The sequence below is a fragment of the Periplaneta americana genome, chromosome 3 (assembly GCF_040183065.1).
Source record: "Periplaneta americana isolate PAMFEO1 chromosome 3, P.americana_PAMFEO1_priV1, whole genome shotgun sequence".
Classification (NCBI taxonomy): domain Eukaryota; kingdom Metazoa; phylum Arthropoda; class Insecta; order Blattodea; family Blattidae; genus Periplaneta; species Periplaneta americana.
In genome coordinates this window covers 99,417,684-99,443,435 of record NC_091119.1, presented here as the reverse complement: position 1 = coordinate 99,443,435, position 25,752 = coordinate 99,417,684, and the positions used below count along the sequence as shown (strand labels likewise).

At 35.0% G+C, this 25,752-nt stretch overlaps 2 protein-coding genes across 4 annotated transcripts in view; one reads left to right on the top strand and one right to left on the bottom strand.

The window, feature by feature from the left end:
- The first annotated feature begins 7,231 nt into the window (after positions 1 to 7,231).
- The window catches only part of LOC138696321 (F-box/LRR-repeat protein 7-like), a 122,797-nt gene continuing 104,276 nt past the window's right edge, over positions 7,232 to 25,752 (top strand). For 2 of the 3 annotated variants that reach the window (XM_069821121.1, XM_069821118.1), the window contains exon 1: positions 7,242 to 7,314. The gene's annotated coding sequence lies outside the window, so the exon portion shown is untranslated. Of the gene's footprint in view, positions 7,315 to 25,752 lie in introns of all 3 variants that reach the window. The other variant, XM_069821122.1, reaches the window with a different exon arrangement.
- Positions 20,874 to 25,752, bottom strand: part of LOC138696315 (lysosome-associated membrane glycoprotein 5) — a 44,504-nt gene continuing 39,625 nt past the window's right edge. The window contains exon 7 of the mRNA XM_069821104.1: positions 20,874 to 25,363. Coding sequence (XP_069677205.1) covers positions 25,203 to 25,363 — 161 coding nt within the window. The 3' untranslated portion in view covers positions 20,874 to 25,202. The remainder of the gene's footprint in view (positions 25,364 to 25,752) is intronic.

The window sequence follows — 25,752 nt, the reverse complement described above, 5'->3', positions numbered from 1 at the left end:
CCGCGTAGCGTCGTTTCGGCCTTCCTGCCCACCTGTTACTTCCGCCTCACATTCTGGACCTTTCTTACACGTCCACGCTTCCTATCCATATAAGAATATTAACACGAAATACTAATCTGACGAAAACCTCCTTATCCTATACGAGGAACCGTCTCAAATCTGACGATAATGATTCTATGATGATCATTTTATCATCATCGACGGGATGCTGTCTCCCTTTTGAATACTACATTAAAATTAACCCGACTGCTGGCCTCATGTTTACATGCGTCAGCAGAGGTGAACGATCATCCAAACAATACGGTGATGAGGTGTAACCATCACGATGATCACTTCCCAGCCGTTATAACTAAAGACGGTTATCTTAATCCAATGCGTATAAATGTGCACGGGTTATACAATGCGGTACATGGCCATCAGTACAGACTCTGCTCACAATCACAACAAATAACACGCACTACAGAGTGGCTCTACAATTGATTCCTTACTCCTAAACAAGTATAGTATACTTCAGTTTAACAATGATTATGATGTTATGCATTATTAGTTGAAATAAAGGTGCCTAAAACAAGTGTGCGAAAGTGGGTACAGGAATTCGGAAGACAGTAGGCTATGTCTGTACGTGGCGAAATAATTGTGTGTAATTTATGTAAGACTAGCAAAATCTGTTTTAAAAGACGGTATGTACAGCAGTATTGTGATTAAAAAACATATAAACCATTTTATATTGGAAGAAAGGAATGAATGTGACGATCTGCGTACCTTCAACTAGTAAGTCAGTGCCAGCGGATACATTTTGCAGAGATCTGTGTGTAATGTTGGTGCATGCCAACATTTCTTTCAACAAAGTATAGGACAAATGATTTTAAAGAAAATACTGAAAAGTATACTTGTACACAAGAGAAGTACCTATGTTATAGTAGTACCGGCATTTAAGTTAAATTTCACAGCAAAGATTCTTGTAATATAGACTTCAACATTTCATTAAGAGCGGTAGGCCTACCTGTGTTACAGTTCTACCGGTATTTTAAGTTAAAATTAAAAACTTTACAACAAAGTTTATCGTAATGTAGTTTAAGCATTACATTAAGAGCAATATCTGTGTTACAGTAATACTGGTATGTTAAGTTAAAATTTTACTTTAATTTATTGTAATATAGACTTAAACATTTCATTGAGAATAGTGTCTGTGAAACAGTAACATTTCAAGTTAATAGTTTACAGTAAATACTGTGTTTATTTTTTGTAATAAACAACACGGCCCTACTCTTGAAATCATATTTTTTTATGTGTGTATGCTTTCCTTGATGAGGGCGTCATCTGTTTTTATCGTACAACACGACACGACACTACTTTTTAGAATTGAAAACAACTATCGAGGAAGCAAGAGTAACAGCGCCCGCAAAGCCGAAAACCCGTAGGACAGTATTGCCTACGTCGTTGACGCCGCGTTTCCACTTTTGCAACTGCGCAGAAATAATGAGAGGCAAACAACAGTTGCCAATTAAAACGATTCCACTTTTGCAACTGAACAGGAATAACGAGAGGCAAACAACAGTTGCCAGTTAGGCAGATATGCGCAAGGCGAGATGCAGGAATAAAATGTGTGCGCACAAGCAGGCAAGTACACGCCAGTCTCCCGCTCTGGGACCGGGAGACATAAGCAACTATCTGCTTCTTCACCAGCTGATTTCAGGTCTTCCGTAGGAGCTGCTGTTTTCATTTCAAACTTTTGTATAGGTTCGGTGCATTCGACTACTTTGTCGAGTATTTTTTCATAGGTTATCTGTATGTGGGAGTGTGGTGACTAGGTCTAATGAGAAAAATATAGAGTTTACTGAAGAATACAGGAATTATCCTTGTCTTTGATGAAACTCAGATCCGAATTATAAGGACCGTCAGAAAAGAGAGGATATCCATCAATTTTTAGCAGGAAAGTATAAGCTGGGATTTAGAGAAGTAGTCAACAACAAAATTAAAGTTTCAAATGCTACTTTCAACACTATCACTTCGGAATATAAAGTATATACAGAGTGAATAGAAGTATGGAACTTTCTTATTTCTAATTTTATAAAAAACCAATTACACAAAACTTGTACGGTATCAAAAAAAGGAATATTTTCAACATGTCTTCAAATACTATGCGTTTCATTTATAAAGAGTGTGCCAATGAATCTGTTTTTTTAATGATGCTTGTACTTATTTCCGCATTTTTGGATTCTTCAGGTCTCAGTACGTATAAAGTCATATTTTTTGCCATTTATAAACTATTATTTTGTAAAAATTACCTCTTTTAATGACAATGTATGTGCACTGAACAAAGGGTAATTTTAATGCTTCGGTACATCAATTTGAGGAGCCTTTGGATTAAACAATTGCAGACAAAAGCTAATAGAAACAAGTGAATAAAGCTAATAAAACAATTGAATAACAATGGTTCTTTCATTCCAATATCTTCCTGAAAGTAATTAATCGTAGCAAATCTTACAGAAAGACAACGAATTTAAATACTAATGATGATCGGCTATGGTAATAGAAGGAGGACCCAAGAAGAGGTTTGTGTCTTATTTAATGAAATACCGTACATACAGAAAGAAACATTACTCATTCTACGGTATGTAACATTTTAAGAAAGTTCAATGAAACTAAAATTATTAAAAATAAGTCAGAGTCTGAAAGGCCAAAACAAATTACAGATGGTGCAAAAGCTCTTGATATTGTATTAGCAGTAGAGGAAAACCCACATTTATCGGTTCGCCAGCTTGCAGTTGGCCATGATGTCAGCCAAGAACCCCTGATCTGAACCCATTAAATTTTTTCTTATGGCGATAGCCTATTTGAAGTGGAGGGTCTACCAGGACCGACCAAGAGACCTGGAAGACTAAAAACGAAGAATTAGGGATGAAATACAGCAGATCAGTCGAAAAGTATTGCTGAGAACATTAAACAATTTCAAAGACAGAGTTATGCATTGTTTGACAGTAAATGGGGACCATTTTGAGCACCTTTTCTGAACTGAAATAAACACATAATACAACACAACAATGCTGAAATGGGTTTTCTTGCTTTAAAATCTATGTATTGTATAATAATTGCAGTTAAATTTTAATGGTGTACTTCCTACATTGTGTCTTTTTTAAATTATAATTTTAAATAATATTAATATTGTTATTCAATTGTTTTTTGTTAGCTTCACTCACTTGTTTCTATTAGCTTTTTTATGCAATTGTTTAATCCAAAGCCTCCTGAAATTGATGTACTGAAACATTAATATTTCCCCTTGTTCAGTACACATACATAGTCATCAAAAGAGGTAATTTTTACGAAACAGTAGTTTATAAATGGCAAAAAAAAAAAAATGATTTTGTATGTACTGAGATCTTAAAAATCCAAAAATGGAGAAATAAGTACATGATGTCTTTTAAAAAAAGCCTCATTGGCACACTGATTATAAATGAAAAGCATAGTATTTGAAAACATGTTAAAATTTTCCTTCTTTGATACCCTACAACTTTTCAATAAATGTTTCTTCATAAAATTAGAAATAAGAAAGTTATAAGCATTGTTCCATACCTTTTACTCACCCTGTATATGCTTTTACGTGTTATTTAATTAGGTTACCTTATTGACTAGTTTCACCCTGTTGTAGGCTGTCCTCAGAACTGGGTGATCTTCGCGCTTTCTGATTGCGTTTCCTGTAGGGGTGTGTTTGTGTAATGTAATGTGGAGTCAAAAGTGTATGTGTTCTGAAATTGCGTTGTGTGTTGAGGATTTGATATGGGTGTTTTTTTGTGTCTGTATATTTCGTACTGTTCTAGTGTGTTAAGTTTCTGATTTTTCGGTTGGAGATGTAGAATTTCCATGTCTATGTTTATGTTGCTGTAGGTGTGGTTGGCATTTGTGATGTGTTCTGCGTATGTGAAAGTGTTTTGTGACTTGGTTATGGCTGTGATGTGTTCTTTCTAACGTGTTTGAAATGATCTGCTTGCCTGTCCTATGTAGAAATTGTGCAGGTATTTCATTTGAGTTTGTATACACCTGTCTGGTTGTTCATTTATGTACTTATTTACGAATTTATTTATGAAGTATGTATTTATTTATTCACTTACTCAATTATTTATTTATTCACTTTTTATTTATCCATGTATTTATTTATTCATATGTATTATATATATATACCTACTGTATATATATGTAATATATATACCTATATACTGTATATATAGGTATATATAATACATATGAATAAATAAATAAATAAATGATTGAGTAAGTGAATAAATAAATACACACTTCATAAATAAATTCGTAAATAAGTACATAAATGAACAACCAGACAGGTGTATACAAACTCAAATGCAATACCTGCACAATTTCTACATAGGACAGGCAAGCAGATCATTTCAAACACGTTAGAAAGAACACATCATATATATATATATATATATATATATATATATATATATATTCCCTTACGCATTTATTTGAACACTTATTTATTTGTTTATTTATTCAATTAATGATTTATTTATGTATTTATTTATTCACATATTTATTCGCTTATAAATTTATTTATTTATTTATTTATTTATTTATTTATTTATTCACTCATTTATTCACTCAATTACTTATTCACTAATTTATTTTTAAGTTTACTTGAAGCAAGTACAGAGATAGGTTTGGAAATAAATCCCGAAAAAACTAAGTTTATGATTATGTCTCGTGACCAGAATATTCTACGACATAGAAACATAAAAACTGAAAATGTATCCTTCGAAAAGGTGGAAAAATTCAAATATCTTGGAGCAAGACTAACAAATATAAATAACACTGGAGAGAAAATTAAACGCAGAATAAATATGGGAAATGACTGTAATTATTCGGTTGAGAAGCTTTTGTCATCCAGTCTGCTTTCAAAAATGCTGAAAGTTAGAATTTAAAAAATAGTTATATTACCGGTTGTTCTGTATGGTTGTGAAGGACTCCCACTTTGAGAGAGGAACAAAGGTTAAGAGTGTTTGAGAATAAGGTGCTTAGGAAATGATGAAAATATTTGGAGCTAAGAGGGATGAAGTTACAGGAGAATGGAGAAAATTATATAACTCAAAGCTGCACGCATTGTATTCTTTACCCGACATAATTAGGAACATTAAATCCAGACATTTGAGATGGACAGGGCATGTATCACGTATGGGCGAATCCAGAAATGCATATAAAGTGTTAATTGGGAGGCCGGAGGAAAAAATACCTTTGGGGATACCGAGACGTAAGTAGGAGGATAATATTAAAATGGATTTGAGGGAGATGAGGTATGATGGTAGAGACTGGATTAATCTTGCTTCGGGTAGCGACCGATGGCGGACTTATGTGAGGACAACAATGAACCTCCTGGTTCCTTAAAAGCCGTAAGTAAGTAATGGATTATTTGCTCTCCTGTCCCTACCGTTACGTATTATACTCTGTCCCAATAATTCAATTAAAATAGTCATCTGTAATCATTCAACACATCACAGACCAAATTAATGTGAAATAAAGAGACAAAAAAATTATTTTAAAAGTCGTGGGGGAGAGAGAAAGAGAATGAAAGGGCGGGAGTGACAGAGTGAGGTAGGAAGGAAGGAAGGGAGAGCGAAGGAGGAAGGGAGGGAGGGAGGGAGAGAGAGAGATAGAAAGACAGAGAGAGAGGGGAGAAGAGAGGGAGACAGAGAGAATGAGCGCCCGTGTATGTGAAGGAAAGATGAAAAAGCAGGTAATAAGAATTCTGCATTAACTTCGGTGTAATTCACATCTATCGGTCGGAAAGAGTAGAAAATACAGCAATTTTCCTGCACTTGCTCGATTAGTTATTCCAATACAATGATGTTTAATTGGATGGTTTTTCCGTCTACAAACTTATCATATAAAATAATGGTTTAAAACTAGATTGCCGTTTTCAACCAGACATTAGTCATCTTCATATCAATATTAGGTAGCCTACATAAAATATGTTTAGACACAAAAATCATTTAAATAGAATTGTACAATGTTATAATAGAACATTATGTTTGTATCAAAGTTAAAGGTTAAAAGTAATGGTTAATAATATGTATTAACACCGAGATAAAAATAACAGGTAACTAGAATATCAACTTGTAACATGGGTTGATTTAATATAAGGTTTAGTAATATGACTCTATTAAAACAACTTGCATTTGGTGAGATTTGCAGTTAGAAGTACCAGTATTGTTCTGATTGTGCAATGCCAACTCCGAGGATTCTAATAAATAGGCATTTGAAATAGAGTAATGACGAAGGAATAAGGAGTTTGGAGAATATTGCAACTTAATTCAGATGTTATGTATGATGTATTCTAATTTACTTACTATTACCGAGATTTGTTGTTGATCGTAGTGTAGCTACCTGTTGACTAGTTCATCGGAGTTTTACATCGAGATTTGCATGCCAGGTTGAGTTCGAGTTATTTATCGACGCTCGATCAGTTGTACTGCATGCCAGGTTAAGGGGAGGGGATTGATTACTTGACTAGGCTTGCCAACTTTCGTAAGTAAAAATTAGGGACATAAACATTACTGAGAATTTTGTTGCACTAATTATTTCCACCTATCAATTCACATATTCAACAGTAGTGATTTTATTATATGACATATATATATATATATATATATATATATATATATATATACACTCCGGTCAAAAGTTTTCGATTAGCTATGAAAACAACTACAGGTATGTATTTTATTTCAATGTACAAACACATCGGAAAAATTAAATAGGCCAACAAAATAAATATTTTCTCTCTCTCTATCATTATGATATGATAGAATATTCAAAACGAAATCCCTGTTTTAACCACAGATTCATAGTTGTCATAGGTGATCGAAAACTTTTGACCGGTAGTGTATATAAATAATATTATATAATACATATTAACAGAACCGCCTTGATTCACATGTAAAAAAAAATTACAAAACATATCAAAATCACCACAAAACAAGTTGAAAAATAGTATAAATTCCTCGTTAACTTGTTAGAAACTAGGAACCCATCAATTGTTGTAATTACTAACCTAATATAAACTAAATTAATCTATCTACACAAAAGTTTCAGCCACTCTTCTCAGAAAACACAGAGACGTTTACGTGATTTATCACCAGAGCTATCGGATCTTATCACACATCACACTTGAGGGGCTACGGTATTTTACAAGTCTTTGCTGTTGTCGTCATTGATATCTATATCTATCGTAGAAGTGGTCGTATAATTTTTTTCCCACTTTTCCGCCTCATAAGATGAGCACAGAGGATAGCTGATTGAGTAAGTATCCTTCGATCAAATACGTATTATGTTTATTGCATCCGTCACTCTGTTAACATTAACGAGAATTAAATGTCTGTCTTGAGCATGCATAGGCCTACTAGAGTCATTTCTCCATTTCGTCACATATTGGAAGCATGTCTGTGTCTGTATGGGACTGCGGAAATATCTTCCAATCCAGACTAAATCCAACAATATGATAGAAACGAAAAACAGCTGTAAATGTCTAATATGCCATGAAAGCGGGACATTTTGATGCGTGTGCAAATTATTTCGGGACGCGGGACGCAATGGTCGAAATCGGGACTGACGTGAGTAGTCGATAAGTGTTTTTTCAGAAATAATCGATAAAATGGGTTTTGAGGGTTTGTGACTTGTTCATTCAGTAATAGCTAATTTATTTTGATTATGAAGTTTCGCAATATAGGTCCTAATATTCTTCGGCTGTATTAATTTCTGTGTTGTTTGGGTAAAAGAAGATACGTCATAAAAATGAGTTTGGAGATAAATGAAAATTAAACTTCGGACCCTTACTGCAAATAATTTTCTACACAAATAAAACATATAGACTGCAAGTATTTTTTTGGTTTATTTATTTATTTATTTATTTATTTATTTATTTATTTTTTTAGTTTTTCCACATTCACTTGTATTATTTAACTTGTGTGTTCATCTGGAGAACAAAATTCCATCTGTATAAAAATGATTTATCCCTCTTTGCCCGAACACCACAGAAATCTATTGTTGTTAACTATTTTTAAGATTTGTAATGTATTATTAATGTTATTCAGTTCGTGTCCGGTGTGAATTAGATGGGCTGCAAATTTTAATTTGTTACTATTATTCCGAAAATCTTATATAGGTTTTGTGTATCTTATGTTAAAATTTCTTTTCGTTCGTCCAAAGTATATTTTTTTTATTGCAGTTCGTGCAATTGAGTTTATATGAAGGGTTCAGAGCCATAGTGGGCCAATCGCCATTTATTAAAAACGGAGAAAGCAAGGATTAAAGTTAAGTGAATGCCATAGTTTAATGAAGATTGACTATCATTTAGTTTTAATGTGTATACTTTATTTTACTTGTTATATGTTTCCATTAAATTATGGTAATAACTTAATTTTAACCCTGTTTTCTACGGTTTTAGTAAATGGCGCTTGGCCTACTATGGTTCTGAACCCTTCATATATTCCACTTTTCAAGTACCATTTCTTCTCCTAATTTATTTGGAATGATATTGTTTAATATATTATTTTTTTCATATGCTACATTGGTGTTCTTTTTTTAAAAAAAAACTGCTTTTTCGTTTAATTAGTAAAATCAATAGCAACTTGAGCACCTACTGATTTGAACATTCTTTCTGCCATAGCAGACTGCGTTAATGGTAAAGAATAGCTACCATAGTAAAAATTTAAATATCTTGATATAATAGAGTAAGAGTAACAAAGGTTCAGTTTACTAATACACGATATTATGAGAGAAATTATAACAGGACTATATAATTTGGTCTTCAGTCCATGGTCGTAGGCCTATAACATTTCAATAGAACTTTCAAAGCAAGAAGGACTATATCTATATCCTTTGGAATAGCGAAATTTTTAATGAAATTTAAAGATTTTCTTGGAATGATGCCACTGCTTCCAATCATCAACCCAATAAAGGAGAAGTTGTTAATGTTATATTTTTGTTGGAAGTATGATATCGTTGGTTCATATATGGTTTCTCCTCGAAGTCAAAAGATTCCGGCTGGTCCATAGCTATTTCAAATCTCACCATCGGGTCTATGATAAAGCCTCTTCTACTCATCTTGTCAATGGCAATTATATCGGCTCTCCGCGTGCCCCGTAAGTAGTAGAGCAATGTACTTCTTCAAAAACTTCGTAATTCTCACCAAACAGAGCGGCTGCAATTTTACTTCTTATGCGATGGGGTCTTGTAATGCGCAGAAGTTCACCAAGTGGACAATAGCCGAGAACATGGGCCAACGTTTCTGCAGTGAGTTCCATCCTGACTACGTCCATGGATTGATCTAACCGGAGCAACATTTACCTTGTAACTTTATAGCGGTTCGTCATTGATTACTTAATCCTTTTTGTGTTTCCAACCATCTGTTTGCAAAAGTCGGCCTCGGTAGCGTAGTTGGTATAGCGCTGGCCTTCTACGCTCGAGGTTGCGGGTTAGATCCCGGTCCAGGTCGATGGCTCATGTCAGTAGATTTACTGGCATGTAAAAGAACTCCTGCGTAACAAAATTCCGGCACACCGGCGACGCTGATATAACCTCGGCAGTTGTGAGCGTCGTTAAATAAAACATAATTTATATCTTCTATCTTGATAGATCGGTGCTATACGTGAAGAAAAAGGAACGAACGGTAAAGACGAATGATGGTTCAGGCAATAATGTATACAACTGAAAGAAAGTAATAAGACCGTGCTTCTGGGAATGTCAAGGAAAAAGTTAAACGTTACTTTGATGTTCAAACATATTCTTTCCTTGTAGTTTAGTTAAGGTTAAATTGTGATAAAAACATATATATATATATATATATATATATATATATATATATATATATATATATCGCTTTAATAAATAGTATGACTTTTCTGTATTAAATATTTTGCTTGTCTGAAGGACCTAAGTGGACTTTAAAACTTAAATACCACAGCGCGTCGCAATGTGCCACTCCCTCTTTCAGTAATCATTTTTGAGTTCTTGTGTTATAGAAATTTGCTTGGAATTTAGACAGCCAAACTATCTGACCAGTGCTAGGAAGGCTGTGGCTTAGGCCTACTACTTCCTTATGGATACAGAGACATTGAGTACACTGTATGAAGTGAGATAGTAGATAAATTGAGGACCGTTTTTGCAAAACTTCCTATGGTAACTGAAAAAAACTAAATTTTACAGGAGAGACAAAACACTATAGTAAACAAGTTTTGCTGTATGTCTCACTTATAGTAGAAAGAAAGTTTTGAAAAAACGATCATACTTTGACACACTACAATGAAGAGAAATAAACCAATTTTACTAAGACGCTTTGAACATCATGTAGACGCCTGCCTTATGTTAACGAATCCATCAAAATCTCAATTTTGCAAATTTTGCACTTAGCAAGTTTTGCAAAAACGATCCTCAATTGTATTACAATTTTAAACGTCTTTTCCGTAACTTACATTTTTCAATGCTTATGTTCCTTTTTCTCTGCAACTATTAGGAGTAAAAATAAGACATTTTGCACACGAGCTTAACACTGTATTATCTATAATTCCCTGTAACAAAATTTCGATTTGTTAATATTTGTGAGGTTTATGCATTACAAAACTTAGAAAAATATTTTAAAAAATGTTTCATACCTAATATTATTTTATTTAAATAATATAAAGCCTAAATAAAATATTTGGTTGCACGGAAATGTTACTTAGGTATTAGTAACACATGTGTAAAGTTTTAAGTTTATTGGTTTAGCAAATTTTTAGAAAAAAGTACATAATTTTTTAATTTTCTAATGAAAAATTTGAAAAATAAAAACTATTATTCATAAAATTCAGAAAAAAAAATTGAAGGTAAAGATGATTTCAAGGTCCTAGATCCAAACATGTGAAAGTTATAGGAAATTCAGTAACATAATGTTATTTCTCATCCGGCACAAATAAATTTGCATATGGAGTAGGACCAGGACAGAAAACATATGAGAATCACGTTGGCAGTACTGATCCAGACCATGACTGCCAACGTCCTTTGCCTCTCGCGAACATAGACTTAAGACTTACTAAATAACCACGGGTTCAGACGGTGCGTGTTTCTGTGATGGATTCCAAGGTGGCTGCGCGGATGGGTCGCCTGCGTGGTCACTCACCGGATGTAATGCGCTCTGGTGGCTCCGTGGATGGCTAGCTTGCTGGATTTCGAGGGTAGGTTCCTTGCTCTTTTTCGTGATGGTTTGCAGGCTGGAAACCAAAGATGATCATATAATATCACCATTGAAACCATGTCGCCATGTTCATTGTTTTCCAACTAAACCTGTTTTTTCTATATTATCTAGTTTCTAAGAAACAACAATTAAATATCGGACTTTATCTGTTTTGCACTTATGGCTTAATTACTTTATTATGACATTTACTACTGTTAATGTAGGACTTGAGTTGTTTTCCACTCACGGTTTAGTTTCTTTTTGACCATGAGTGTTGGCAACAGATAAAACAGCAGATGATTTTCCAATTTGAACTGTGAGAAGAGCCAGCTCCGTGTGAACAACTACCATCACCGTAGGCAACACGGGAGCCAGCCAGTCAGCACGCAGGCGATCCATCCGCGCATAACCGCGCTCGCGAAGCGGAAGCATTGATTGTACAGCGTTTTTCGTTGCTTACGAGATACGGGTGCTATATGCCTTGGGCCATACTTAGTTCTTAGATCTGCCACAGGCGCGCAGGAGTGTGTAATAAAGTTGTGATGTCATCGAGTTATATTTTAAAGTGCTACTCTCAGGTTTGGGAAGTTACGCGTAAGAAACTAATTTCTACACGACGCGCAAAATATGTCACAAACGTAAAAGTGCAATAAATTCAAACTATGTTGTAATATATTAAATAAACAGAAAATTAAATTATTCAAGTTCTCAGGCTATCAACGTTGCATTACTTTCGGTAATTCATTCAAGATCTTCATATTAAGTTTTAATTCCTTCTATCATTTGAAATGATACTCCGACACCACTCAGTTGCAAACCCCAGACTTTACTAGTCATCAAAGACTTCTGACTGTTTTCATCATTTGCATTTTATCATTGTATTCCCCGTGGTTCCCACCAGCATCTTTTATCTCCATATTACTTGCCGAACTCCTTACAGCATTGTTGTATTGGATAGTATTTTTTGTGCGTAATGCCGACGTCGTTTATTTTTCTTTATCCACTAACTGAAGAAGTCGTCCTGTTCACAGAGATCAATGTTTTGAAAAACCACAAACCACAGTCTACTATATACAGTCGCGAAGCTCAATATGTAGTAAAAATGCAAACATGGGTAGTTGCCCACCACTAGGATCGCTACTATTAGATTAGATTAGATTAGATTTATTTATTTAACCTGGTAGAGATAAGGCCGTCAGGCCTTCTCTGCCCCTCTACCAGGGGATTACAACTATAACATGAACAATAAGATTACAATTAATATTAAATTTACAATTACAATTACAATAAAAATTAAAGTACGACAAGAATACCTGATTAATGAAAGCTAGACATTTTATCATAGAAGTTAAGAACAAAGAATATTTTTGTATTTACTAAATTACAAATTAAACCTACAATAACAAAATTCTATAGTGATGAAATTACCGGATATTGAGATATTTTGTGGTAGATTAAAATAACTATTTACAAGAAACCATGTCTGAACGAGTCTCAATTACTGACCGAGTGCCTAGTAAGTTTGCGTTTGAATTCAATTTTATTTCGACAGTCCCTGATGCTAGCAGGTAACGAATTCCAGAGTCTTGGCAGGGCTATTGTGAAAGAGGATGAGTATGAGGAGGTGCGATGGGATGGTATTGTTAGTATTGTTTCATGGCGAGAGCGTGTGTTCAGATTGTGGTGGGAAGAAAGGTAAGTGAAGCGAGACGACAGGTACGAAGGAATAGAAGAGTTCAAGATTTCGAAGAGAAAGAGAAGTGAATGTAAATTTATTTTCTTATCTAGTTTAAGCCAACCTATTGCTTCCAGGGATGGGGTAATATGATCATATTTACGAACATTGCTTACAAAACGTACACACAAATTATGAGCACGTTGAAGTTTCATTTTGTTGTCGCTGGAAAGGTCAGTCAGTAAAATGTCAGCATAGTCAAAATAGGGAAATACAAGGGTCTGCACAAGGGATTTTTTTAAGCAAGAGGGAAGATGAACATTTATCCTTTTTAGCACATGAATAATAGAATATACTTTTCTGCAGGTTTCTGTGATTTGCATATCGCCTCATCATCGCAGATCTCTCTCCTAGCAGCCGACAAAATATGTTACACTTTCGTTGTCGTGTTCTTTTGGAAAAATTAACACCTTCCTTCCATTATTGAAATATTAAATGCATAAAGTTAATTTATTATTTTAATGAAGTATATTAAATTCCACCATAAACTCGAAGATACCTGCAAGAAATAAGTTAATATAATTTTTTTTGTGCAAAACGAACTGAAATTTACTATAATAGCTTCACTCATTCAAGATTATAGCGATAATTAACTATGAAATCAATAAATATTAATTTGCATTTCTCTTTACAACAATAATAATGGAAATATGAATTAATGGAGTAACTTACATGTACCGGTACTCGTTGTGTAGGCTTACGTAGTTAACAAAGTGGGATGAGGTTAAGCAATAATAATCACGCCAGAATTGGAAATAAAACGTGATCAATAAATTTTATTGTAACAGACTTTTTCTACGTCTCTAGTAAAGCAACAAATAAAAATAACAACAAAATTAACAGCTATAATTAAAAACATATCCTTTGAAGGAAAAAGTAGGCCTAAGCAATAATAATCCCACCTGAATTGAAAATAAAACGTGATCAATAAATTTCATTAAAACAAACTTAATTTTTCTACGTCTTTAGCAAAATAACACATAAAAATAATAACAAAATTAATAGCTACAATTAAAAATATATTCTCTGAAAAAAAGTAGACCTAACCTTTATTTCTCTGGAAATTTAGCAGCCTAAGTGACAGAACTTTAACCGGTATCTAATGTCCTTTCGGTTAGACTGAAACATTTCATTGTGAAATTTAAGAATATAATGTATTCTAACAGTCACAAAGAACTTCAAATTAACAGTTTTGTTTCTGCACAGCATTCTTGTGGAAACCCAGGAACCTTTCTGAATCTTTCGGAAATCGGAAAAAAGATAACTCTGGCCTCTTTCTCTTACTGTTGCTACAATTTATAGCACTACAAACGTCTCCTCCTTGTCCCATATTATTATTCCAATTATTATATTTTAGCCATTAACATTTTCATTATAACCAATAACGAACCTTTCACAAGCATCAATGTGAAATACGCAACGAGCTAGCACTCGATAGAAATACGACACAGTCCAAAGTCGACCATGGACAGTCTATTGTTTATAGTTGCTAACCGCTTGGAACGCTTTATCACGAGATTTGCAAAAAAAAAAAAAAAAAAAAAAAAACCTCAAGCTTCGCGACTGTATATAGTAAACTGTGCACAAACTGTGTTGATCTTTTCAAAATTCTCTATGGACACTTTTCCAGAGGCGGCACCATCGACTTTTACTACACACTTCTAGATTATTCATGATCATATTGTGAGCCGATAATCTAGTCTTATACTGATTCGTGTTACACATATGTACGTTACATTTCGTTACTTAAATTATTTTAATTTCTGTGATTATAAATGAAACCATTTAAAATAAATCCTTGCCAATAATTGTATGGCTTTTTACTAATTTACTCCCAAGAAAATAATTTATTACGGCGCGTAGAAAATTAAAAAAAAAAATAGTGTTTCTACGCGACGTAAATTCCAACCCTGGCTACTGTCACCGTCACTGAATAATTGAGACATTCCCTAGAATAACACTTTCACGTTTCCAGCACATATTGAACTCTTAATAACATATCTCACTTCTGACAAAATATTAATTCCCTCCAACAAACACAGCGCCTTCTAGAAACATTTGAGAAAGACTATAATTATGTGTGTGTATTCCGCCTTTGCTTATCATACAATTAAATGAATAAATTAATTAGTCATATTTTTCATTAACGTTTTCGGTACGTAAATTGTACCATCTTCAGATGTATGTATATGATGCTAATTGTTAACCAAGCCTATGGGTACATGTATCGTAGACTTAAATGATCAGTGTTTTTGTGCATACTGTGCTATGTCGGTGAAGTGTTGCCATGATTACATGAATGATTACCTTAACTCTTATATACTATTTGCTGGTACAACACATTATCAAAATTAAATTAGAATGTTTCAGTTAATATTTAAAACAGTATTTAAAAAACACTATTTAAAAAACACTGTTTAAAACTGTTTAAAAAGCACATAGTTTGTACATCACTTTAAATATATGAAGTATGTGATCACTTATTGTGTGGTGTTTGCCGATGTGAAGTTAAATGAGGCAGTTGTGGTGATCTTGTTCTTTAGCGTTGAGCTGGACGCAGTATCGTTAACATGGCTATGTTTGCTAAAAGTGATGTTGAGACACTTCTATAATAGTTGATGGCATTACTGTGATTTGTACCCATAGATGTAATGTTATAACAGAATGAAGGTTGTCAAGTCCATGGATTTAGTATCGCCTGGAGTGTCTGTAACAATATGATTAAGTATTAGTCTATGAATTTGAAATTGGGAATGTTTGTAATTGAAAATTTGGAAATTCCTTTAACTGGTATTGGTTATGGTTAACTGCTAGGGGTAATGCCTATTATGTAAGAAAAGTAACTTACAGTTTTAACGTGTATTGGTCTGCTCGTGCTTGATGCTAGGCTGATACTAAAGCGGTGGGCTTGCTCACAGTATTTTTTTAAGTTATGTTTTCTGTTACCGGAAGTAGAGGGGGGATCGGTGAAATCTGTGTGTGTGATTGTTTGGGCGGGAATAGTTTGAATAAATTGAAGAGTGGATTATTTATGTTAGCTATTTGTTCATTTAGTAGGGGTTTTCCTGAGTTGTGTTCTTTTATAATATGAAATTGTTCCGCCGTTTCTATTGTGGGGTCGTTTGTGATTTTTAGTATTTTCAGAGTGTCATTAATATTTGCGAGTTCGTGGTTTTCATCTATGAGGTGTTGTGCGAATTTAGATCTGTTTCTATTATAAACGAAGTCAGAGGTGTGTTCCCGAAATCTTATTTTGAAGTTGCGCCGGGTCTGTCCTATATATGTTTTGGTGCAATTTTTGCAGTTTAACTGGTATATGCCACTGTTTAGGAGGGGTTCATTGTGGTTGGTATTATTGGGAATTATGTTGTTTAGTTTGTTGTTGGTACGAGGGGCTATGTTAATATTTTGTTTTTTAAAAAAGTTACTAAGTTTGTTTGAAATCTTGCCGTAATATGTTAGACTATGCCATTGTTTTTTGTTTTGTGTTTTCTCAGGTTGTAATGTTGTGAATTCTTTTTTATGTAGTTTTGTTTTTCTCTTTTGTATTAAGTTGTTAATTAGTTGGTTTTCGTATCCATTTTCAGAGGCTATTTGCTTTATATAATTAAGTTCTTTATTGTAATTATCTTTATTTAGCGGTGTTGTGAGTAATCTATCAATGAGGAAACGGAATTTGCTAATTTTATGTGTGTTACAGACACTCCAGGCGATACTAAATCCATGGACTTGACAACCTTCATTCTGTTATAACATTACATCTATGGGTACAAATCACAGTAATGCCATCAACTATTATAGAAGTGTCTCAACATCACTTTTAGCAAACATAGCCATGTTAACGATACTGCGTCCAGCTCAACGCTAAAGAACAAGATCACCACAACTGCCTCATTTAACTTCACATCGGCAAACACCACACAATAAGTGATCACATACTTCATATATTTAAAGTGATGTACAAACTATGTGCTTTTTAAACAGTTTTAAACAGTGTTTTTTAAATAGTGTTTTTTAAATAGTGTTTTAAATATTAACTGAAACATTCTAATTTAATTTTGATAATGTGTTGTACCAGCAAATAGTATATAAGAGTTAAGGTAATCATTCATGTAATCATGGCAACACTTCACCGACATAGCACAGTATGCACAAAAACACTGATCATTTAAGTCTACGATACATGTACCCATAGGCTTGGTTAACAATTAGCATCATATACATACATCTGAAGATGGTACAATTTACGTACCGAAAACGTTAATGAAAAATATGACTAATTAATTTATTCATTTAATTGTATGATAAGCAAAGGCGGAATACACACACATAATTATAGTCAAATTGTGATAGCTTATCGGTATACCTCAACATGAAATTCATTTGAGAAAGAACTAAGAAAGAGACAGGTGAAGTGCTTTGTGTGGAGTGTAGCATTGTATGAGGAAGACATTACGACGAATTGAAGAGAAGCGAATAGAAACATTTTAAATGTGGATATGGAGAAGGATGGAGCGTGTGAAATGGACAGACTACGAAACGAAGCTGTGTTGGAAAGAGTGGATGAAGAAAGAATGATGCTGAAACTGATCAGAAAGAGAAAAAGGAACTGGCTGGGTCACTAGTTGAGAAGAAACTGCCTACTGAAGGATACACTGGAAGGAATGGTGAATGGGAGAAGAGTTAGAGGCAGAAGAAGATATCACATGATAGACGGCATTAAGATATATGGATCATATGCGGAGAAAAAGGAGGCAGAAAATAGGAAAGACCGGAGAATGCTGGGTTTGCAGTGAAAGATCTGCCTTTGGGCAGAACATTATGTATGAATATATTTTCAATCCGGTGAGTGACTGTGTAGGTAGGGCCTAATGCACTGCTTTGCCCGAGGGCGTATAATGCTGTTAAGACGGCCCTGCTGTTGCGTTTACTTTTTCTCCTAGAATATATTATTGTTATAATATGTAATAGTTTACTATATTATAATTAATATAATATGTCGTAAATTGACTTTTGAACATTGCACTGTATCATGAAACTTAACATTTGCAACGTTTCTTCTACAAATCCACGGACTGATCCAGCATGACACACGATGATGCACCGACACCCTTACCTGCAGGAAGTGGCAAGGTGGAATGACCAGTATCGTCGGTCCATACCATGGTTAGCATTCATCCATATCTCGACCGTGTTGGAATTTCACACTTGGCATAATTCAGATAAATATGTCGACGAATAGCATAAAAATTAAAAAATGTCTAAGTTCGTGATCGGTTCCGCCTCTTCTCGGTGTTTTTCTGGAATTCGAAGATTAGGCCTCTTGTTTTCACTGCCAATCTCTCTTTCGTGAGTTTCGACACGGTACATTTATTCACACTAGTAGGATCGACTGTTCTTTGAACTACTTGTGTTACAGGCAATAAGGATCCTTTATTAAAGTATCACATTCTTTCTCAAAATAGGTCCTAACACTTGAAACAATTCATCTACGCATCTCTTTTCTTTCCGAGCTACTAGAGAGAGCACCAATAAAATATTAAGGATTTTATTTTGTTAATATTGAGAAGCTATTAGTAATAATTTGTTCATGATATTGTTGGAGAGCACAAAGAAAGCTTGGGAGTTTATGTTAAAATAATTTTAACAGTTTTAGAACCATCTGTGAGCTGAAGAGAACCGTGGAGAACTTCATTGAGTCTATATCTGACGACATGTGCCAGAGAGATATTGACAATTTTAAGGAACGTTTAAATCACTGTATTGCCATTCGCGGCGGTCATATTGAAAATGTTATTCATTGCGCATGAATCTCGTATGTCTGTCTTTAAACATGTGCAGTAATAATTGAAATAAATGAAATTAGTTTAATGTTATTCATGATTAAAAACGTTCATATTTTATTGGCACTCTATGTTGTATTTCTTTTCTACATATTTCATGGTAAATATAATAAGAAAACTATAACAATACCAATGGCACGCTTATGTTAGGGCGGCAATGAACCTCCGGGTTCCTTAAAAGCCATAAGTAAGTTATAACAATATAATATTATATTAAATGCAAAATGAAAACGAAGCAATAACACTGAACTTGTACTAACAGGTCGCTATGAACATAAGTTCATGTCTTGCGTGTGTCGAAGAATCTCGAGTGGAACTAAACAATACGTTACACCAGGGTCTGCTTCAGGTAGGTGCTCTGCTCAGGGCCTCATGATTCTGGGGGCCTCAAAATCCAGGAACAAGCTTTTTTTAAAATGAATAACGCAAATGAAATAGACAACTCTGCCAACTGAAATCAGAATTGAGGAAATAATTACGTAATTAATTATGTTAGAAAACGCATAAAAAATCACTTCATTATTTTAAGTTTAGAGTGATAAGCAGATTGCAGAGTTTAATGTGTTCAACTTGTAAAAGTTGGCTGCCTTGTACAGATTATTCAAATTGTAACATTGTAACAGTAGGCCTATTTAAACAATTAATGATGAATTCAGCAGCCAAAGTCAACAACACTGTCAGTTCTCGTTGTATTGAATGTTAAACCAACTGCTAGTGCTTGTATTCCTGGCAGGTTACCTAATTTTTGTTAATATAAGATTATTATCGGTGTGTAGTGGCAGTGTTAAAGAGTTTTTATAGGAATATCCAAAATTAAAAATGGAATTCCCAAGCAAATTTGAGTTAGGTGCCATAAAAGAAAACGGAAAATTAATGCTGTTCACTGAGCAAGTATGTTTCTTTAGATGGTACTAGCAGTAGCTCCTTTACACACAGAGATCTCCAGTTTCAAAAAGTTAAGGATATTTTAACACAGACTAATGAAGATGTTGACGTACAGAGACAACAATCCGCCACAGCTACTAAATTGTGGAGAGTCAAGGTATTTTTTGTATAAGCCTAAATCAGAATCTAGGAAAAATGAACATTCCTTTGAAACTCCTAAATCACTGCACAGGTACTACAACCAACACAATCAGCTCTGTCTTGTGGCCACATTTAATCATTGACAACTTATGTGATCACTTTATTTTTAATCCTCCTCAAAATAGAGAATTAAATACGTGGTGAAAGGAGTAGGTGACAGAGTTTAAAATAAAATGAGACAGGCCTAGTCATATATGAAAAGAAGGGGCCTCATGAAGAAAATTATGCTCTGGGCCTCTGAAATTGTAAATCAGGCCCTGCCTTACACTACTTATACCGAGTTAAAAACTTAATATACTGTCCAGTTCGGCGAAAAGCAGATACAGCATAGTATTTGCAACAGTGCGGTCAGTCTAACACGTAAACAAATAGGGGTCACACCGGAAATAACAGCGACGTGCCTATATACCCATGGGATGTGGTTCGATCCTCGTGGTTTGTGATTCAATCGTCACGGTTATGTCCCTTGAGACCTATAAGTATGTAATTGCATGATGTTGATAAATTTCGACACTCGGTTGCGAAAACTAAAAACATTAAGTCAATGGAGCTTACATTGTGTAACACTGTAATTCTGCTTTGTAACATTCCATTATATAATTTTGTGGCACAGTGTCGTACATGATACTCAGGAGTAGTCATCAACTCAGAGAACCCCATGGTTACATAGGCCCTACTCCTTAGAACGTAGTTATACCGTGGACTCGACATAGCAGGTCTCCTGGAAAAGTGCAGTAGTTTGCTTTAACTATCTTTACTGGTACTGAAACTGGCTGTGAATTAAAGATACCTGCTGGAAAGACAATAGAGAACATTTGAGCACCTCATAAAACCAGCAGCATCTTCATTCACCAAAAATTTCACTTGGACTCACCAGAATTTGAAGTTGGTTCTCCCGGGAGAAAATCCAACGAACTAACTGTGGCCTAATATCACTACACTTGTGCTGAAATTGAAGGGATGGGTGATTGGCAAGCAAGAGGCCAGATGTCATCCGTATCTTTATCACATACAGTTATGTACAGTAACAGTGAGGGCTAACAAACAACAGAGAAGTGGAAGACATTACACCAGGTTCCACGATCTTATACCGCAGAGTAGCTACTTCGCGCAAGTGCCTCCTTCGAGTGGCGAACCAGCCATCTGCGCCGTTGCCATGGTCACACTATCACTTAAATATTGCAGTTTCTCTGTAGAATGACACAGTAGATTCCAAGGTGTTTTCTCATCATAAGATAATGTAGTTTTAACAACTGTCCGTCGCAAAATTCCATTTTGATCGTGATGTAATCTTTCATGGACATTCAACAATTGCGTTCCCATTTATGTTGGATGGATAATTCATCGACGAGTTAAGATTTCAAGAGATAATGAGTTGACTTAACGTTTCAAGAAACAACATAGGTATAGTGTAGTGGAATCGAAAGAAATATAACGAGTTACATCATCAATTGAAAAGCTGGAAACAAATAAATCCCTGAGATTCAGAAGATGTCAACCGTTTCATGTCATAAATCCAGGAAAGAAAATACTGTACCACCAAAAGGTATCTTGAACAAACTATTTGAACCGACTAAGGTTTCAGAAATGTTTACTTATTTCCGCCTTTTATGTTACAATGTACAATGGGTCCAATAAGGCTGAAGTTCTCAGGGCTAAGTACCTTATCCCACCTCTGGGTTCATCCTACATTAATCTAATCAAAATTAAAAGAATTCTCAAAGGAGATCTAAACATAAAAATCATATTGCTCATAAAACAATCGAAGTTTAATTAATAAAGATTAGTATATTTCTTGTTTGTAAACACAGCTAGGTTTTCCGGAGATAAGAGGAAATAGAAGTGACCATGACGTCTTTAGATAGACATCTGGCATGCGCCTGGCCGTGCAATTTTTCCTCCTGGAGTTTTGCTGCTGCAACTACTACTGCAAAGTATGCGATCTGTCTTATTTAAATGAGTTTTAAGTTGCACGTTTTGTGTTGAATTTGGTAGAAGGAGAAACTTTTGCCCTCGTGACGGACCTCGTATGTGTTCATTGTATTTTAAGTCTAGTGACTACGAACAAAGTCAAATATTGAAAAGAACTGTGCATGATTGTTATAGTCCCTTTAGTAATCCTCCTTCGGAAAGTAGAAGACGAAGAATAGGAAGGTATGACACAAAACATCATAAAGAAATTGTTTCCCAACTATTGATAAATGATTCTGGTATTTGTGACAATACGGAAACAGTAAAAAGGGCTGATTACATATCCAGTGACAGTGGCATATACATGAGGGGCTCACTGGCTGAAGCCTCCCTCCCCAATTTTCCAAGAAATGTTAAAAAAAGATGCATTAAATTTCAACCATGAAGAAACCATTTACCAGTGATGTTGCGGGTGCAACACTGAAAGGAAAATACTGTTTGACTGCTTCTACCGACAATGACCAATATTTAGAATAGCAGATCCTTGTATTTCTGCTGACAAGTTGTTTTAAATTGACGACTGTCAAAGAACAACACAATAACTACATTTATTTAGGATCGGCATCTCGTCATTCACTCTGCAATGACGCAGAATTGGTTTTGCTTTATAACAACATTTTAGGAGTCTAAATTGATTTTACATTGCATAGTATTAAACAATTGTCTTTTAGATACGTTGCATGTAAGTTATAGGCAAATTTTTCAAGTGATGTTCCCAAAACTTGCACCCCACCCTATCTTCAATTCCTGGCTATGTCACTGTCCAGTGAAAATTATTTTAGTGGTGAACACAAAACGTAACTTGTAGAAATACAGTGCGAGCAAAGTCGTGAAATTGCACGGATATTCGTTAAGTTAGAATTGGAAATTAATAAGAAAATATTATATGCTTGTTTGCAGTACAGTGTTTTAAATACCTAGTAACTTTAATGAAGTAATACCGCCAGATGACAGAGAAGAAGAGTCGGTAGGGATATGTAAAAATTCTGACCCCAAACCGGAATACTTTACTGTTGCTTGGACATACGTTACTCTTTCTTTTAAAGTAAGCTTCTAATATTACGTAGAAATAAAATTTTTAAAAATCTCATTATGGTAAGGGCACCATGTTGCGTATTAAAAGAATATGTGATTTTGAAACTATGTTTATATGACATTCACAAAAAATGTCATGAAAAAACAGAAGACATTGTAATTTATAATATCTGTATTACTTTCCGAAATATTATTTGAACAGTTTCAGTACTGTAAATAAATAAATTTGGCGACATTTTCAAGACTAGTATACGACAAAATTGTCGGCATGAAAACAGCACCAATTAATTGTTACAAGATGTTGGGGCCAGGACAGAGCAAAGTGTTCAAACTGATTAAGAAATAATTTACGTCTACTGTATATGATTGTGAGAACATAGCCTTTAAAACTCCCATGGTGTTTTTAGCAAAATATTTAATTTATTCATTACCTACGTAGTATCTTTAGAATCGGGCAAAGTAATTTATTTTGATCCATTGCAGAGGGGAATGATTACAGGTGGTTTAGAAAAGACTGCTTATGAGAATTTAATACACCGATTAACAAAACAAGAAAAATGTAAATGAACGCCTTTGTTTCTGCCTCAAACTAATAGTGACGAATTTCATTTTAAGTTTTAAGAGCTGGTAAATCACTATCGCCTGTCATTAGAAGCAGCTAATCGAGAAACTGATGTTACATGGGCTGTATTGAACAAGCGGCATGGAGTCTGATCCAATGGCGTCATGCTACAATGCTTACCTTCACCGTATCTCGAGATCTAACTACATCCAGGAGCGCGTTGTAAGAATCGTTACAATTGATTTCCTCCCCTTTGATATTCAATTCCTTTAAGCTATGCTATGGTTTTAGCCACAGAACAATTGTAATTGCGCTATAGATGAGAAACAGACATGGTGAGTTGAAATGAGATGCAGTTGCTTGTCGTGAAGCACAAAGATACTTCTTAAATGTCGCATACTGGTATTACGGAGACGTATTCGTCACGTGTTTTCAAAATATATGAATTTAATAACTTATTAAAAATTGTCTTTACGCCTGTAAGTTTGTTTGTTCATTTACTTAGCAGAAAATTGCAAATACAATTTATCCTGTGAACCGTATGGTCCTAGGTAGCTGTAGTATCGAAATAATTGTCTTACACATAAAATTTTCGAGATGGATAAATAACATAATTATTCAACGTGAAGAAAGCAAGTGGCGGTAACTTCACTCCTAATATGAATATTGAAATCCCAAACAGACAAGGGTGAACGAAATGTTGAGGTTCTGTTTGGACAATTATTAATCTGCTCAATCGTCAATCTTGAATATTTTTGTACAATAATATGGACATACATACAATCCTGAATTGTGTGCGTTCTGAAGTACAACATTGTCTGCACTCAATGCTTTGGTTTGCATACCATGTTCTAGCAGATGGCTGGTTCTTGCGGAGGCACTTAAACTGCAATAACACAGTCAGTCTTCAGTTGTCGAGTCACACAGACGTCTGCAAGGAACAGAGTTGTATGATACAGACGTTGGTGTTTATTAAGTATGCTAATAAGTGCATATTTTCTTCACTATCTGACGCAAGTTGGTTCTACTGTATTTGCATTGAGATATAATAAAAGAGTACAGAAAATCGACAACTGTTCTTTCTGAGTAAAATCACAGAACTTATCATATGTAGTGGCTTAGTTTCCAGACCTCATGGCAGACAAATAACGATATAATACATTCAGATAGGCCACAACCACACTTATCAACAATCTCCTCCTACCTATAGAGTCTTGTCGTTATACATTATGAGAATTTGTTCTTTCTACTGTTTCCATGGTAATCCCTCAAGAAGCGCCTCCATGTTTTGCTTTCTGACAGTCCTGAAAATCCTGAAGCAATGCCGCATTCTTTTGATTTCCTGTTTCCATGGAAACAGTATTTTTCTGTTTGTACCTACCTAGGCTATTTGTTTTCATTGTCTGTAGTATACTTGCCGATGCCATCTCTTCGCAATGAAGTTCAGTAGATCCGCGAGCAATGACATATCTCCAGGTCTTCCTCGGGATTCTCGAAGTTACAATTTCCATGACGTAAAAGTTTAATATTCTTTAGATAGCCTTGCTTTATTCCAGCGACAGTCGATTCCGTATCTTAGCAACGAGTTCAACACGAGTGCAGAGAATCAACTGGGAACCACTTCGCGTAGATGGCGCACTCTATCTAATGTCGGATTAAAACTACTTTGGGATTGGCATTTCATGGAGGGACAGCAGTGACACAATCCCAAACAGTTTTGATCCGCTACACAACTACAGTCTGAAGCGCTTACTCCATGGTGTCATACTGGACTTTCTTGACCTTGAAGTAGCGGTAGACGCCGTACCCCGTCACGGTGAGAAGGACCACTACCGCCAGCGTGCTGCCCACGGCGATGGGCGCCGTCTCGTCGCGGAAGGCGGGCCCCCCGCCCGGGGAGCACTCGTACACTGCAACATTCGAAGATCGAGTATGTTAATTCGTACCTACCAATTCAAGCAACATTCCTGTCGCTCAACTGAAGTTTGTTGTTGAGATGCGCATGCGCTCGCCACATTGATACAAGTATCAAGAGTTGGGTGGCGCTCTGTAGCTCTATGCATGAGCAAAACATAAGCTGAAACCACGTTATTACATCTCATGTTTGAAGAGTAGGCCCCTACATACTGCACTTCAATTAAAATGACTTTTAACAAAGAGATTTCTGCATTATTGCGCGCCATGCGCGCCAGCTCTAACGTAAAGGTATTTAACGTCTACGTAAAATTAGTGTTGTTATACAGGTGTGAGATCTGTATGGTAAAATTCTGAGATTCAGCGAAAACTGCAGTATTTTATA